General features: G+C 38.9%; 1 protein-coding gene across 11 annotated transcripts in view; it reads right to left on the bottom strand.

Annotated features, from left to right (window-relative positions):
• Window positions 1-3,717: 3,717 nt before the first annotated feature.
• tpm2 (tropomyosin 2 (beta)) overlaps window positions 3,718-12,508 on the bottom strand; it is a 37,068-nt gene continuing 28,277 nt past the window's right edge. For 4 of the 11 annotated variants that reach the window (XM_036528998.1, XM_036528997.1, XM_036529002.1 and 1 more), the window contains one exon: window positions 3,718-4,314. In XM_036528998.1, the coding sequence (XP_036384891.1) occupies window positions 4,232-4,314 (83 nt within the window). In that variant the 3' untranslated portion in view covers window positions 3,718-4,231. Of the gene's footprint in view, window positions 4,315-6,533; window positions 8,253-10,176; window positions 10,904-12,508 lie in introns of those variants that run through there. The other 7 variants (XM_036528996.1, XM_036528994.1, XM_036529000.1 and 4 more) reach the window with 4 other exon arrangements.

Raw genomic sequence — 12,508 nt, 5'->3', positions numbered from 1 at the left:
ACTGGTTTAGAGAACTCCAGCATTGTTCAGTATTGAGGCATTGCATTTCCTTTGTGATTGTATACAGTATTGTCCTGTTTGATAGATCTGGCCTCGTGAAGGACATTTAGTAGTTCCCACTCCCAGATCCCCATGCTTCATGTAGTGCCCCCAGGCAAGGACACGGCTTTGGGTGCAGTCACCTGAGTTTCTTACATTTGGCAAGAGCTCAAAAACTGTGTGAATGAACAAAGCCCAAATGCAGGGAGTAACAGAAGACCCAATAACAAGCAGCTGGCTTAGTGTGGAATGACACCAAAAAAAAAGATAACCAAGGGGTAAAATAGATTGCAATGAGATGAATTCAATGTGATGAAATTGCTCTGTCAGAGAGGTCTGACTGAAGAGGCCCTCACTTGTTTACACTCTGCTGCCTCCCCCTGAGCCTTCAAAAATGGCACCAATTGCTAATGTGCTGGGTACTACGAGTTATAGATATAAACTGGGGTAATAGCCCTGTGGCAGACGGATGTCCTGCGAAGATCCGTACTGTGCACCAGGCTGCTTCATGGCAAAGTAACAGGGACATAAGCCGTGAACTAACAAGGCTTAGCTACAGCTTATTCCTCCCTACATCTGGTTGTTCAAGACAATGTGACAGTTGCTATTAGGCCTAATACCAGGGAAAGTCAGGATTACATGCCCAGCCTCAAATAATATCAATGAACACTTGAACATTTGGATACAGACATTCTTCATATGGGGGTAGGCAGTTGATTGATGTGACATCAATAATATCAGCTGTATTTGTATATTCCTTTTATACAAACCCAAAACCCTAAACTAATATCATGCACAAGATCAAGGAGTTTAACAATAACAATACCTATTATGCTCTTAGTTCTGAGTAACAATGTTGTGAATAAAATAATGTCATCAAAGATGATGACATTCTCATGCCATTCGATGAGAGACTTTTATGGCACTTTGTGTTGTGATTTTAACTTAAGTATATTCATTAAAAAGGTACATGTTATTTTCAGACTAGTGTTATTCACACTGATAATGATTTAAATGAGATGAAATATCATGTTAAGCTCTTGTTATAGTTATAGCATCTGTAAGAGTGGTACCTACAGTATCTCACTTACAGATATGGGAATATCTAAGTCACTCTCACCAGGAGGCGCCAAACTCCTGTTCAACATTTTCAATGCTGTGCAATCATGCAATCAGACAGGCACTGAAGAGTTTTTGCATACAGAACAGGTTAATTAAAATGGATGTTGTCATGAAACATGTATTGTTTAAGATGATAAAAATATTGCAACCTAAAGTTTGTTAAGTGAAACAAGGTCAATATGCAATTTTGATTGCTTGGAAATTAGTCTCCTGCATTTAGGCAAGTCATCTTACTATTTTGTCAAGTGGATTTTCTCTTGTGACTGCAACCTTTAGGAATGTGGTCAAATTACCTTGTGCCATAATGTGATTATGTAGTTCGCATTTGAATAGTTAATGCAGATAGTCTTTTGTTTGTAATTTGTAACCACATTGTAGAGAACAGCATTGAGTTAAAATTATCAGCTGTGTATTAAGTTCAAACATAAAACACACAGGAAAAGGTAATTCCACTTCTACAGAATAGAACCCACAGGCTGAAAAACAAGTATCACTATCAGCAGTTTCCACTGGGAAATGCAGTGGTTGGCTGTTGCCTGTTGCCATTCCCTTATGGGACATGGCTGTGTCAACAGTGATCCTTTAAAAGGTAAGCTTCGTATTACATCAAATGTAGTAACACAACTAAATATGAACACAGGAATATGTTATAAAGGCCAAAAGGATAAAGTGTACATTTTGATTTGGTCTTCTAGGTAGGTCTTGTCAGTCCTTGCAAAGTCTTTTGCACTTACAGAGCAAGTAACAGTATAGGAAGCAGCCTCAGAGCCCAGGGAGACATAAGCACTCACATAATTATTTCACTGGCCTTTAAAAACAGGTGTTCATGAAGATGAAGTCTCACCTTGGCAAGCCAGCCCACCTGAAAACTGATATGAAAATGGTTAACAAGCTGACATGTGATCTCTGTGCTATGGGCAATGGCTTGTAATCTAATCAATTTTTGGGATGTCAGTGTATCTCCATGTAACCAGCAACAGATAATCTCATTGAACAGTGAGGCCTGTGCCACCATTCTATTGCTCCTCATGGTAAGATATTCCAGGTATTCTCAGTTCAACCATAATGCTTCCCCATTAAAGGTGTATGAACAAAAAGCAGAATTAGACCCATCTAAAATTCCTAGACATCCACAGCCTGCTTCTCCTGTTCTAGGGTATACTGTAACACCATATCATTAAAATGGTTACATATGGATGTTCAAACTCTTCGTCTACTAACAAAACAAGCTCAATTCATACTTGTGCTTCTCTCAAACCCCGTAACCAAGGTCAGATTCACAATTTCACTAGTATGTTTACAGAGGAAAGAAACACGAAATTTAATTTCATATTAAAAATGGCATCTTGAAGTAGAATTTAATCCCCCCTCTGTCTTGCCATAGTTAGCAGCTCATTCAGGATTAATTACTGTTAACTGCTGAGGCATTGGGGAGGATGGGAGTGGTTTCAAACGGGTCATGTGGACAAGAGTAGGAGAGCTGTTTGAAGGGATAACCACATCTTTTTTTCATCACATTAGTTATGCATGAGTTCAAACAGGCCTTCTGTCAGTTCTACCTGGCTGTTGACAGTGGTTATAAAGGAGAATATTTTACTGGAAAAAGGTTTACATACACCAAGATACCCACATTTTCACAATGAAAAACATGTTGAGGGAAGAGGAAAAGCTGAACAAACTGAATGACAAATAGTATTTTGGCTTCTCATCTTTAATCTTTTAATAAAATTTAATAAAGAGCTTACACAGGTAATTGCATAGGATACATGTGGGTAGTAAGATGAGGAGGATCAATTTGATACTTTCAGAACACTGGCTATAATTTTCCAATTTAAGATGCATACAACTTGGGTTTAAAATCCTTAACACATTTGCAATACATTCCGATTTTAAAACATTTTAAGAGAACTTGAGAAGAAAAAGTGGGTCACCTTCGAAATACAAGCCTTCAAAACTTTATAAAACTCAAGAAAGGTATGTGCCTTCATCCAGGTTTTCTCAAGAGGGAACTTCACCAAAGGGACATTTCAATCCTGACATTCATTTAAGACTTGAGACTAGGATATTACCAAAATGTGAATTCAACTGAAAAAGGCAAAGAACATTGTGACTTTCACCCAAGATGGACGAAACTTCTAAACTCCTAAAATTCTAGCGCATTCTAAAAGGTAAGTTTCCTCTCAGTTTCATTAATTTCCCTCCAAAACACAAATTAGGCTATCATAGATCATTATCCCAGTTACATTCACTTTAAAACTTATAAAACTTGTAACTTGTGGCCATAAATGGTTTTTTAACAAGCTTTGACTCCTTGGCAGCAATTGTGGATACCAATACCAATCCAATCAATATTTACCTTAAATTACATTTTGGTGTTTTATATAAATCTGCTTCATGGAATATTTGAAAACTAGGTATAGAAAGTAATGATTCCCTTTACCTATGGTTAATAGTATGGTGGTGTATGGTCACATTAAATATTACAAATTAATTTTCAGTTGTAGAAATATTTAAGGATTAACTGAAGGTATCAAAGCTTGTTTCAAAAAAAAAAAAAAAAAAAAAAACGTATATTGCTAAAATGGACAAATTTCATTCCGATTCTGGGGATTACTTTCTGTTAGACAACTGATGTTAAAGTTAGGACTGAATGTTCTTCATGTAACCACACACCACAAACCTATCACTAAGCTTTTTTCATTAATTAAGACTTGTGAATTCCATCACAGGGCTGAGCATGTTATCAGTAACAAGTCTGCAATGTGTGGTTAGCATGTGCGAAAAATTGGTTTCAACCTAGCCTGTAAGACTGAAAAAGCCCCCCTCACGGTTACATTTGGACAATAAATACCTCCCCTAAGTGGCCAAACTTTACAAATCCAATGGCAAGGGCTCACCCCTTCATGAGAGCCATCAAACAAAGCATGTCTGCATGCGGACAGGGAGGTGCAACGTGGGTTTCGGCGAGCACTGGGCCCCGATATAAAGCTTTTTGTTTTTCTTTTCTTTTTTTTTTTTTTTTTTTTTTTTAATATTGGTGCTTATTTCCCCAAGGCAGAGCTCATTCTCTCTATAAATTGTTGAGCTCCAGCAGAGTCTGGTCCAGGACCTGGTGCATGCCTAGGTTCTCTTCTTTAGCCTGGGCCAGTTTCTCTGGTGAAGGGGGGGAAAGAAACACAAGAGAGCAAGGTGAGTTTCCAGCCAGTCTGGGCCTCTGATCCTCTCAGGAAAACATGGAACTTGGAGCTTTTGCAGGCAAATATAAGCACATCTTCCAAAGCGCAACACAGGAAAAATGCTTTGCATTATTATAATAATGTTTTAATATTAACTGCAAATCGGTCCATTTAAATATAGATTTACAAATCTTTACTTAAAACAAGGACAGTCTTAGAGGGTGGAAACATGTAAGCAAATCTAGTTGTCGCAGAGTGCCAGGGTTTGGGACTTTAAGGCAAGCGAGTCAAAGCAAGAAGTAACAGCATGAAAGCCAATACGCGTGGCATTAACGGGGATCTCCGAAACGCTACAGAATGGATATGGTAATTTTACTTGCGATGTCTATTCAAGTTGGCCCGCACTCTACTACAACCGGGTGAGCCGTCACAGAAAAAGGTGGATTAACAGGCCAAGTGAGTGTAGTCCTTGTGTGCTGTGAATGTCAGGCAAGGTTTGGGTTTCAGCACACACAATAGAGTGCTAACAGAAGGTAGGTGTTTTTCACTTTTCACTGAAATGGCACATCAATTGCTGCTAAGCAAAGCAGAATAAGGACAAAAAAAAAAACCATTGCAGGGAATACAGAACAGCTGGAAAGCAGAAAAATCAAACAAAGATCTACACAAAATCTATCATGTAAAGCTGACTGAATCAAACTTAAAAACCATCATAAGATCACAAGATAACAGCAAACAGGTCTGGGCACCATGCAACAGTTGAGAGCCCAGGAAATGCCAAAACAAAATGAAACCTCTAACATTAACACCAAACAGGCCCCTTTCAAGCAAAAAAAGTACAACATATAAAAACATCAAGCACATTTCCCTGAAAATAGAAAAGAAGACCGCACCTGGGCTGTTCTTCAGAGGTAATATTGAACAATGAACTGACAAACCTCTGCACCATAAGCATCCTTCAAAGACATTAAAAGTACAGCTCATTTACACTGGAATTACATTACAGAACCTGCTTGTCAGATTTATTCAGTGTACAAAAGGACTTCCAGACAAATGCAAAAACCTGGGTAAGTTTCACACTGCGATTGTTTTTATTCATGAAAGTAAAGCAACATGATATCTGAACTCCTCACACTGTTTAAATCACCATGAAAGCATGCATTACAAGTCATTTTGATACCATTCTCTAGAGCAGCCAAAGCATTTACACATGAAGCCGAATTAAATCATGCCACGTGCGTTAGGTGGCAGGTTCTTCAACGCGTTTTTTAAATGAACTGGTGTTCGGATATTGTGACACTGTTGGTTTTGGTCTTCTTTGATGGAATGGAAGAACAAGATGGAAGACTAAGCTGCTTCCTTCCTTACCATAACTGCACTGAAACATACTTACTGCAGCAATGCCTTACAGACAGCTGACTGTCGAAATACACTGCCAAAACCAAAGCAGACACATCTAATCACCTACGAGCCTTTTTTTTAACATTCATTTTGTTTGACGTTCAAGCCCATTTACAGAACGCTAACAACTTCAGTATTTTAAAGCTTGGCTGGCATCTGCCATCTTTGGAAAATAGCCAATTACTTGCATGTGCACATTCAGAAACACTAATCCTAGTAATATTATGCACCACTTATCTTGTGCCGTATGTAGACTGAGGAATAAATTAAATAGCCTTTGTAAACATTTCGATCTTTAGGCCTATCCTACAACAGTCAAAAGCAATCATTTCAGTTGTAATATTACAGAACAACAACTGTACTTGAATCGTACATTGGAATGACTTCTAAACATATTTTGTAGTCTTAAACATCCAATATTAAAATGGTATTAAGGAAGGATTCTCTTTTTATAACCAATGGCAGTCAAATACATAGGTGGTGTGCCCACTTTTAAACCAAACCTCCACATGTGCAATGTCGCTCAGATAAGTTTTTTTAATTGTGGAACTACCAGTGGTGCTACAAGTAAGAATATGCAAGCTTGTGCATTAAACATTCCTTGCTCCGAAAAACTCTGAACCGATAAACACTTCTCATGACCAAATTTATAAAATATGGGAAAATACTGGGAATTCTATGACCCAATATTTGCATTTCTACAAATATGATTGACAGACTTAATTTCTACTCCCATTCAGAAACAAAAAAAAAAAAAAAAAAAACTGTCATGTTTATTAGTAATTTTAACCGACCAAATGGGATTGAATATCTATGGCTGCTCTCAAGTGTCTAAATCCTAATAAAAATGAAGGTTCAAATGTGTTTTCAACCAATAAGCCATATGAGGATTGGCTGTTTGTGCATGTGGGACTGTGGCTGTAAACACTACATCATTGGCATTTAGCAGATGCTCTTATCCAGAGCAACTTTACATAGGTTACATTTTTTTTTTTTTATATATATACTACCCATTTACACATCTGGATATTTTTCCGAGACTATTCTGGGTTAAGTACCTTGCTGAAGGGTACAACAACAGTGCCTCAATGGGGAATCGAAACAACAACCTTCCGATTATGAGTCCTGCTCTTTAGCGTTATGCTACACTGCCGCTCTGCTAATTTTTTCCCCTGATATGGTCTTCAATGCAGACTATACAGGGATTAAAAAGTCCAATAGTATATTTTTATTAGGCTGTACATTTTTATACAATAGACTACACTTGCACATACAGACAATGAGACCACTGTTGTCTTTTTTCACCTAAAATGGTGAAACTATAAAGGTTCTCACAGACAAATATAGATTATTACCTTAGAGAAACCCATTCCTTATGAAACAAATGCTGTAAATGCTGTAAGCACTGCAACCCTTAGTACTGATAATACACATGAAAAAGGGTGTGCATCCATTTATAAGACTTGGGAATTTACATGCTTTACATTCTCAACTTACCATGAGCCTCAGTCTATTCTTATTGGATGGTTATAACTTTGTGACATGCTGTGCATGAGTCACTGCCTTGCTGCCATCATTTGCAAACATACATACAACTATGTACTCTTGCCATTTATAATATACTCTTGTTTAATCTAACTCTAGTTGAACAAGCAAAACAAAAAACACAACAACCACCATCATTAAGGCAGTAAATATCAAAGTACAAAATGTCAGACAAATGACATAAGTCATATGATGGTGTAAATATAAGTGGATTTGCCTGTGGTGAAAAGATGGTTTTACAAATCAAACTGCATTTCCAAATTACACTCATTTCGCAGTACAATTCTGGAATACCCATTTCAAATTTCCACATAAAAATAATTTACTCACAGGTTTCAAGCTATCAAAGCTAATAAGGTGAGATTGTGATGTAGAGTGGAGGGGGACTAGGGAAGCAGCTTCCCCAGAGTTTGATGACTAATGGGGGAACTAGATTATCATTTGCTTATAAGCATGCCAATATTAATCATTAAACTGTTTTACCAGGACATCCATTGTGCAAAAGATTTCAGACAGCAGCACAGGGGTTAAAAGGACATTCAAGCAAAAAGTAAAGTGATTAATGATATGATGAAGTCATACTTCATTTGAAGGTAAATATTATTCTTGAATAATATGGTTCACTTTAAAACGAATCCCCTGTCATCAGAATTCAGCTGTTACCAAAAAATGTAAACACAAGAGATCCCTTGGCTAAAGCAGCATTGGCCAGGTCAAACTGGGTATACTGCGGTGCTTAAAATGCATGAACCCATTGTTTAGTACATTCATACCAGTGACGGGAAAGAATGGTCAGAGATGTGAGAATCGGTTCAGAGCTTTGTCAGAGACCAGCGCGTGTTTAAAGAAAGGAAGTGCTTCTTGCTACGCAGATACTGCCGAGAGTGACTCAGCTGTTAAGCTCGTTAAGCACAACCCTCAGCTCGTTATGGAGAATTCGGTTTTTCTCCACCTCCTTGTGGAAACGATCTGCAGCGACAGCAGCATCAATGAAAGCCAATGAGGAAAGACACAGAGAAGGAGAGAGAGAGGGAGAGAGAGAGAGGGCAGGATTAGTACAAACAAGATCATACAGTTGGACATCAGCAGACAGACAAGGAAAAAAAGAGGAACACTGGTGAAGTTTTTTTTTCCTGGGACTGTTGGGAGAACACATGTATGCAACACCATGTCCTCACCCACACCAACATCAATGTGAATGGGCAGGGGTGAGTGATATAGGCCAATATTCAACATTTAGTGAAGTCCCCAGGCAACAGCTGAGGAGCATTTTCAGACCCACTCTAGACTTCATTTCCCATCAGTACCTCTGTGAATGCAATAGAAAATCTACCCCTTAAACTGAGGGCCATGGTGCAGTGGAAGGAAGCCTGGGGAATTGTGGGAATTGTGTTGGGAGAGTGAGGAACAGGGTCGCCTCAAGCAGATACTCAACACAAATTTTACCACTTCTCACAGGAGTTCATTAAGGTTCAGTATCAATGACATAATGTACACACATCTGGTCTGCAAATTCCAGCAAATTTTAAGAATAGCTAGTTGTTGTGGGTTTACAACCCCAATATAATTTCTATATTTCAATGTCAATTCAAAATACATTGCCATTGCATCAACTGAATCTCAGAATACATTCATAGCAGTGCATTTAGTGAAAAAAGTACTGCTTACCATAACCTGCACAATATTTCTATTTATCAGAAAATGAGTAGCCAACTATACGTAAGTTACTGTGTTTTCTGTAGCCTTCTGTTTGCAGTTAGACTGAGCAAAATGTATCATCATTTGTTATTGTTTATGATAATTCCAGTCTGATGTAGAACAACATTATCAGCAGACACCAGGAGGCTGTGGTAGACTCAACAAAGATGTTAGTTTTCAGTCCTTTCTATGTAGGTCCCTCTCAGTACTGGTTTTTGGTAACAGTCAGTTAAAACGTTAACTGAACACTGGTCATAATTAATCACAATTTAGCATTCATCTACACAGTCTCACATTAGGATGCTTTGTGGGGAAAAAAGGAGATCCAAAATTTCAGTGTGTTCCCAGCATACTTAAGTACTTGTCAAACTTCAAAAGAAATCCAACAGTCTCAAGGAAAGCGGTTCAAGTCATCCTAAGACTGCTGTACACTTCCTTGTCCATCTGGTTATCAAAACAACTTCTCTAAAACAGAGGGGAATTCTGAAACCTCATTATAGGTACAGGACCCATGATCGCCACTCAGGGATTGATTGGTACAAACAGCAAGTTTCTTACTTACTTTCTTACTTAACTGAAGCAAGTGTGGAACACAAACCAGCATAATGCAGGGGTTTCAGGGCTGAAAACATAACATTCTCCTTGCCAGCCTACCTTGGAATGGAGGGGGAGAGGTCTGGAAAATACACTGAAGCTGACATAATGCAGTGTGCAGTGCACATTGCGGACAGGGCTTCAAATGTGGTGGAATGTACTGATTTACTACCACAGGTAATAAACGTTCCTTCACGCATGTACCGTCTTGGGCCTCTATTCTGACCACATTAATCAACTACAGTTCAAGGAGGTTTCATTCTAGTTCAGTGAGCACCATATTTGTTCCTGACTTCTTCAAAAAGATGTGATGCAATTTGTTGGATTACAGGGAAGGCTAATCTGTTCAAGGCCTTACCAATTTTGGCTTTCAGGAGACTGAGGAAGGTTTTATGAAATGTATAAAAGATTTTCACTAGATGGATAGCCTTCACCTAAATACAAACTGTTCAATCACTTAAAAGATCCCAAAAACATTATCTGTTCCAACTTTTCACTCAATCTCTGCTTGCTACAGTGCAAGCATGCTATCTGGAAAATAAAAGGATAAAAAGCAAATGGAAAAAGGTGCCATATGAATAAAAAAAAAACAGGAAAAAGATCAAGAGAAAGATGGTATTTATTACAGAGGGACAGAAAAGCCAGGTAAGAGAAAAGGAAAACATACAGACATTGCAACATGCTCCGTTTCCAGTGGGTCAAGAGCTATCAACATTGTGGGGCTGGCAAGATTAAAGGTGCTGTGGTATAATCAACGCTGTCACTACACAAAGCTGAAACCTCTCATGTGAAAGCTACACAAAGAGTTACAGGCTGTGTAAGAGTATTGAAAATGGGCTGGGAAGGAGGAGACCCCATGTGGTGCAATTAAAACTGGGACAACCCTTTATACTTAAGCAAGCACTTGTTTTCTGTCACAGGGAGACTGCATTGGACCTAACCAGGACTCGTTTACTCGTTTTTTTTTTAATTTTTTTTTTTTAAAGAGTTAATCCTGTGAAATGTGATTCGGGAGCCGGTATCTTACACGCCACTGTGTACGAAATGAGAGACATTTCTCATTCTCCCCGCACAACACGCGGGCGACCGAGGGAACCTATCACAGTCCTGCCCAGAAAGAGAAGGAATGAAACATAACAGCAAGATGGAGGTGTGAACCACAGGGGGGTGCCAGTGAAGGAGGAGGAGGAAGAGGAGAGGGAGAGAAAGCAGGAGCAGGATTGTGGAGCACAGAGGGCAGAGCGTCTAGAGAGTAGTCATGTCGTTGAGAGCAAGGTCCAGCTCCTCGCTGAGGGCTTTCCCCTTCAGTTTCTGAGAGTACACCTCATCTGCAGGGTCCCAACAACGCGGTGACGGTGGGGTGAGGGGGACAGTGGACACAGAGGAGAAGACAGGACAGAACGAGGTGACAGGTGGAAAAAAGGAGGAAATAAAGTGTCAGACAGCTGAAGATGAGAACTAAAACCAAAATAAACTACAAAGTGAAATGTAGAAATAATAAAAAGCAAGGTGGATGGCTTGACCAAGTCAGCATGCACACCATGACCACCACTGAAGACTCAACCATCTGAATGACTGCCTGCTACCTAGACAACATTTAACCACTAACAGCAATTGTCATGCATGCGACAACTCCACAAGTCTTCAACTTCCAGCACTAATGAACTTGTCACTAATATTCCAGTTTTAAGCATTTCATTCTGGTTCAGTTATAAAACTTCTAGCATTCCATCATGCCTGTGATGATTTTATTAGAAACAGGCTCATTCTGCTTTTGAACCATGAAGCTTCATAGAGCTGCACGATATTTCTTTGTACTGGACTGTTTTATCTTGACACATCCCACTATTGAAGTTCCATGCATAAATAAAGATACACTCTTCATGCCAGACACCATAACTCCTGCACTGACAAGCATCACGTCAAAAAAAAAAAACACAAGGACACCAAGCATATTAGTCTTCACCGCACCATATGCAGTTGGTGGTTCCAAAGCATTCCTTTGTCAAAAAAAAAAAAAAAAACGTGGTCTAAATGCACCACTGGGCCTTTAAGGTCTTAAAAGCACAAGAGACAAATCTGTTAATGTTATCAAGTCACGTAGCCTCTTTAATCACAGCACCACTGCTAACACTATTAGTTAAATATGTTAAGTACAAACATTCACACCTATCCACTGTGCATTCACCATGTGTGGGTGGCTCTGAGCAACCAAAAAAAAAAAAAAAAAAAAATCACAGGGACATTATCCTTACAAAACTAGCAGAAAGTTTGGAAGGTTTACTTCCAGTTCTAAAAGCAGCTTTTACATTTTTAAGGTTTCTACAGTCTGAATTCAAATCAAATGTTCACATCAAATCTTGCCACAAATGTGCTTAACCTCGCTAAAAGTTGCACCATGTTAGCAATTTTAAGTGCATGTCTACCACAACGAAAACCCACTTTCCCCATTTAAAACTACCACAGTCAATTGTGACATTCCCACAATGCCGTGCTATCGTTTTTGACCTTTTATTCTATGCCAACATGTGGCATGCTTGTTCAGCAAGGTATTGGCATGGTGATCCCTCCATTGACAAATCCTGGCTAAAACAAATACTCTCCAATTACACAGAAGTGGCCAAGGAGTCCACACGAAATAAATACTGGCTTCCAGATGAGCTGGAGGCTCCACTGTCCTAAGCCATGAATGCATGAATGCTGTTTCAGTTGAAGTAGAGAGGGCATTCTAACAAACATTTTTGGGCATTCTTTACAACAAGGACAAAACTATCTTCTTGGAAGAGAAAGTTCCTACATCTAACTAACATTAATTAATATGCAAATTCAGCATCTGCACAGTTCACTGAACAGTCAGTACAACTTGTCTACCACTGGGTAGCAAAGCTGAAGTTGGCAGTAAATGTCAACCCCTTATTTGCACTGAGTCAGTG

This window comes from Megalops cyprinoides, chromosome 5, assembly GCF_013368585.1.
Source record: "Megalops cyprinoides isolate fMegCyp1 chromosome 5, fMegCyp1.pri, whole genome shotgun sequence".
In the NCBI taxonomy this organism is placed as follows: domain Eukaryota; kingdom Metazoa; phylum Chordata; class Actinopteri; order Elopiformes; family Megalopidae; genus Megalops; species Megalops cyprinoides.
The sequence above is the reverse complement of the archived record's forward strand: the minus strand, read 5'-3'. Positions and strand labels throughout refer to the sequence as shown.